We start from the raw sequence: 5863 nt of genomic DNA on the forward strand, positions 1-5863 counted from the left end.
GTTCTATTTACAGGCATTTTTCTTTTGGCTGAGCCTCAGAAAGACTCTAATGCATACATAAGTTAATGGGGCGTATACTGAAGCAAAACTTGAATCATCATGTTTCAATACAGAGCATCTAAATCAGTGTTTGTTTCTCCCAGTAACTTTTCTTATTGAATTCTGTTTAACACTACATGTGCCTGCTGCAGAGCTCCAACCACCATTGGTTAATACGTAAACTCTGCAGCAGTGGGGATGAAGATGCCCATAGGAACATTGGTCCCTGATAAGCAAGCTGGATTGATGAGTCACTGGGCACACATGTGGACAATTTCAGTGACTTGCTAATACCACTGATGGCTCACGAATTGTTCTGACAAAGCAGATCTTAGAGCTCTGTTGTGGATCATTTAGACTTTTCTGTCTACCCCATTTAAGTCTGTTTTGTTTATTTTGTGTTGTTGTAAGATTAAACCCAGATTGGACTGTCTAGAATTTTGATCCAAGTGGCCCATGTTTGGATGATGTTTGATTAAGTCATTGGTCTGAAACGTTCTAAACCATAAACCATTTTTTTGGAGGTAAAATATCAAAGATCTGCTAGGTTGAAAATGGACAGTGGGTTTGCCAGCGCCGGGAATCAGCTTCCCCATGTGGACATTCATGTCAATGAGCATGAACCTCGTAGAGGAATTCTGGACCTCCTCAGCAGACTCCGTCCTCATTGGAAGGCACAGGACATTCAGCTGAAGGCAAGTGAATGTTTGTCACTCTAGGGTTATCAGTATCTGCAATTCAACAATAACAAAAGAGCATTGTATCTCAATATACAGCATTAGTTGTTTGGTAGGTTAGTTAGTGGTAGGCTTCACACTCCACTACAGCGTTCAAAAGACATTTCTGTTGCTTATACTTATTAAATGACCATCGGTATACAAGTTTTGTTTGAGCTTGTTAAACAAACTTGCAGCAGATCTCAAGCATCTCAACACATACAATGGTTGGGATCCATAAATAACATTTTGGTTGTATAGTCCAATATTTTTCCTCACCTATATCAAGTCCACAATTAAGTGTCGTGTTAATTTACTGCATCTCCACAGACTGCAACCCTAACCCTAACTTAGATGTTGAATGTCACGTTATTATGTCACATGAAACTCAGTATTATTGGAGTAGTATTTTACATATTGTGACTACAACTGCAGTGTTGACTGAGACTGCTGTAATATAAAACTAAACTTCGCTGCAGAACACAGACCATATTGTCAGCATCTTCCATTAATTCACGGCTCCACATTTTTCTTCTTACTTTCTGTTCATAGCATCAGGGGCAGGGGGAAATGAAAAATTTAGTTCGGACAGCAAGATTATTCTGTAATCGCTAATGTATGTACAGGGACAGAAGCTGTGGAAGCACTGCATGTTGAGTATGAATAGTCCTGTAGTGTACAACGGAAATGTTCTTTCAGACAAAACAAGCTCGAATTTTCATATGAAATTAGCCATGCCAGTTTTTGCACCAATGTGAATGAATGAAGACGGAAGGTCTTCATAAATTCTCAGCATAGTCCTGCCTAATGTTACTTTAAAAGGGCTCTAATCTGTCTTAATAAGGCCTGTGTGGTTTGATGTCAAACCACATTTCAGCAAAACTGTTACTTTTAAGTCTTTAAAAGAAAATGATGTTGTGTTTGCAAAAGACTGTCATGTGTCATCTTCTTAACATATGACACTGTGTGTGTGTGTGTGTGTGTGTGTGTGTGTGCATGTGCATGTATATCTATACAAACTCACAGCCCATTAGGTACACATTAATAGTGCCAGGGTGAAATGCATATATATATACACATATATATGCATATATATATATGGATGACAAAATTAAATGCCTCATCTTCTGCAAATATTGCACTATATAGAAGGACACCTTAAAGTAATAAACCCAGCAGAAAAGCAAAGGTAACTGATAACAAAAGTAGACTTATGTACGGTGTTGTCAGGGCATCTGCTCAGAACAGGATAATCCCGTTCTGGTCGCTTGTGCAAACACAATGTCCAATCTTTCAGAGAAATAGGGTTTATGTTTGTTAGGTGACAGCACATTGGCTGGGTGACCTCCCAATCAACACAAGGTCCAGTAGTGTACACAACAGAGATGTTTCCCTTCAGCCCTCAGATCCCAACTGTCCCTTTAATGATGCATTGTGTTCATATGTTTGAAATATACAGAATGTGCTGGGGAAGTTTTGACAGTTCCCTACTGTACATCTGTATTAACTGTGTTAATATGTGTGAATTCTGTGAAATTAATATGTTATATCTTGTCTTTCATCTATTCATCATTGTATCTACTTTCTTATTTTTATGCCTTCTTGTGAAGCATTTTTTATACAAATGAAACAATAGCTCAACCTCAAGGCGATGCAAGTTAAGGCAATTTGAGTACCTGATATTTGCTGCTGCATGGCTTGTTTTAGCATTTCTATAAAAGCAATTTATGTACACATGATGTTATTCTTGTGTGCTCAGAAATAAGTTTAGGAAGTGCTCTAAATTGTAAGAAAATAATGAAGCTTCATGTAAAGATAATATATGCAAATAGAGACAAAAGATAGGAATTTGATAACAATGTGAAAGCCAGTGGAAAATATGTGGCCCTCCTTCCACTATATAAATAGTTGATCAGATGTCAAGGTGGGTATGTTTGTTCACTTTCCATCTAGATGAAAAGCTGTGTTGTGTGCAGGCCCCATCTGAGGCTCAGAAAATGCCTTGTAGATTGTGGCGGACAATGAGAGACTTTGAGAAACCACCAAATGACAACAAATGTCCAACGAGGCCTTTGTAGGCAAACAGTGGTCACTGTGGTATTGTTGTGTACATATACAGAGCAGTACAGGCTGTGCTGGAAGTGTGACCTTTAACGTCAACAAGTTCAGACTGCAGCTTTCAACAGCTGTACATCTATTAACATATCTGTCATTTACCCATTGTTGCATGTACTGTTTAATTTTACATTCGTTTACTTTTGGTTGTTAGGAAAGACTTATTAAGAATTATTCTATTGCTGTAAGTGCTTTAGTTTTTCTTTTAGGTTTAATAAAAACAATCATAGATCCAAATTGAATTTCAAAGGATACAAAGTGAGTTATATTCTTTCTCTTCTATACATATCAGCAGGGGATGGGGATAGTTAATTTTTATTTATATTGATACCATTATTGAGACTGCTTAACGATCTGAGTCTTTATCGATACCACTATCAATACTTTACTATTATTTGGTGATGGTTATTTGGTAGGACAAGACCCAACAGGCCTGCACGGTATGAGGAAAATATTCAATGTGCGATAAGATTGTCACACATTGAAATGACAAAATAATAAATATACAAATATTGAAGTGTGCATATTAACTGCCTGGTTGTTTTTATTATAGGATTAGAATTTATTATTTTAAATACAACTAAATGTTGTTTCTAGAGCAGCAACAATAATGTTTACAACAGCAAAGTCACTATATACATGAGTGATGTTCAGAAAGAATGAAAAATCAGACATCAGTCAGCCTCTTCCTCCTCCTCCTGCTCTCTGCTATTATTCACTGCCTGCAAGTAACGTTAACTGGTAGAAGGAGGAGCGGCTGGTTTGTCTCAGTCAGCAACTGAGTTTTTAACAATGTACCAAATTTTAAGACAACAGTCCAGTCTATGCGTGAGAGAGACAGCTTTCTATTAAGCTTGTTTTTAACATTTGGCTAACGCCAAGCTGACGTTAGCTGTGCTTGTATAAAACATACAAGATAAGAGACTGAGGACAGAGCAGTTTAAATTAACCCTTTCTATATGTTTACCCTACACACAGGTGTATTGATAAATTATTATCTTTTTACTCACGAAGGTTTTATTGTACGTACTTACAGTAACGAGTGTAGCTGTCTTCCACTTGAGTAGTTTCGAGCTAACTTAACTTCACCGTCTCCACCACAATGGAGCGTCGTCTCTCTTTGCTGGCCGCTGTGTGTGTGTATGTAGGAGCTGACAGAGAGCAGCAGAAGTTGCAGCCTGATCATAAACAGTACACTCTTTAGTCCCAGGTCTGTTTAATACCATGTTTCGGTATTAAACGCTATCACTAAATAAACATTAGTTTTCTTATTCATCGCATTTCAAGTTAAACCAGATTTGACGCTTGAGACATATCGTTACATTACAGGACCACTAGTCTCTATAGCAGTATCGATAAACTCTGACCTTATTGATTTTTGGGTTTTGAGAACGTTTGGAACCGGGTCCTTTTAGAACCGGTATCGATCCCCATCCCTAAGCAGGACTGAACTGTGACATGGTATTTATGGACCAGACCGGCCCACCACAATTGATCAAACACTACCCACCAGTAGTGGGTAGTGTTACCTCCTTGTGGTCCCCTTAAATATGTGTACTGCACAATTCTCCTAAACCACTACAAAGCAAGTATTAAGTGGAAAAGTGTACTAGTGCAAGTGGGCTGGTTTACTCACTGGCTCTGACTGACTCCCTGGAGATCAGAGGTGGCTGTGGAGAACACAATATCCTTACTCAAGTAGAACTACAAGTAATTGTCAAAGAAAAGGCTCTGCTAGATGTTGAAGTATCACTTTGAATTATTTAATACAGAAGTATACCCCACAGAGGATTCTAACAGTACTCCATACCATATATATCATAATAGTAACCACATAGCTGAAATTAAACAAAGGCCAACTTTGTGGCCTGTTGTTGGAAATGAAGGCTTATGCATAAGTAGGCATACATTTGAGCACAGTACAGCTACAGATGTAACCTATTATACAACCTTTTCACACATCTTTATCAAGGGAACACTTTAATTTTAAAGAATGTTATTAAATAAAACAAAATTATATCAGTCCCAAGGTGTGTTGGCCCACCAGGAACAACAGATTACCAGTCCAGTGCAGTGCTGTCTTATTCTGTGTATATAAAGTGTGTTGTTCTGTTCACAATAGTATCTTGACTGTTAATCCAAATGAATGTAGGTATTATTTACTTTACTTTACTTTACTTTGATTTACTTTGTGGTTTATTGACTCACTATTGATCACTTTATTATGGCTGGATTTACCTGTTACATGGATGCTGGTGCAAAAATATGTTGGAGCCCCATTGAAACCTCACCTTCCACCCTCTATGCATTGAGTATGTACTCTGTAGCCTCCAACTTCCAAAGTACAGTGCATACAGCAGACTACAAATGGCAATTGTATACCCATAAACACCAACCAATTACTCCTGCTTGATTAACACTACCTGTTACAAGGTTTTAAGTTAGTTTGTGATAATCTGACTAAACACAAATTTATTTAAGAATACGTACTACCTGAATATAGATTAAAATGAGATTTTGACACAGCATCTCTCTACAAGACAGGGCCAAAACAATAGCTAATAATGCAGGGCCCATCTTGGTCAATATTGTAAAAACGTCTCGGGTTACGTATGTAACCCTGGTTCCCCGAGAAGGGGAACGAGACACTGCGTCGGTTACGACACTATGGGAATGCCTCTAGGCGTAGCAGGTCTGAACGTGAATGAAATCACTCCAATCCAATTGGCTTGTTGCTAGAACGGTAAGGTGTGATGGAATAACCGGAGGAGTATAAAGCACACCTGTACAATCTCATCATTAGCTTAAACTATGAAGCAGGCGCTTCAGGCGGGGAGAGAGGTGCGGCGGGCCGACGCAGTGTCTCGTTCCCCTTCTCGGGGAACCAGGGTTACATACGTAACCCGAGACGTTCCCCTTCGAGGGAACTCGAACTGCGTCGGTTACGACACTATGGGAACGAGATACCCACTAAACCGTGCCGAAAACCCCGC

At 38.8% G+C, this 5863-nt stretch overlaps 1 protein-coding gene across 1 annotated transcript in view; it reads left to right on the forward strand.

Annotated features, from left to right (window-relative positions):
* Positions 1-593: 593 nt before the first annotated feature.
* Positions 594-5863, forward strand: part of zgc:113516 (uncharacterized protein LOC541449 homolog) — a 29213-nt gene continuing 23943 nt past the window's right edge. The window contains exon 1 of the mRNA XM_046037906.1: positions 594-734. Within this exon, the coding sequence (XP_045893862.1) occupies positions 594-734 (141 nt within the window). The remainder of the gene's footprint in view (positions 735-5863) is intronic.

The sequence above is a fragment of the Micropterus dolomieu genome, linkage group LG22, assembly GCF_021292245.1.
Source record: "Micropterus dolomieu isolate WLL.071019.BEF.003 ecotype Adirondacks linkage group LG22, ASM2129224v1, whole genome shotgun sequence".
Classification (NCBI taxonomy): Eukaryota; Metazoa; Chordata; class Actinopteri; order Centrarchiformes; family Centrarchidae; genus Micropterus; species Micropterus dolomieu.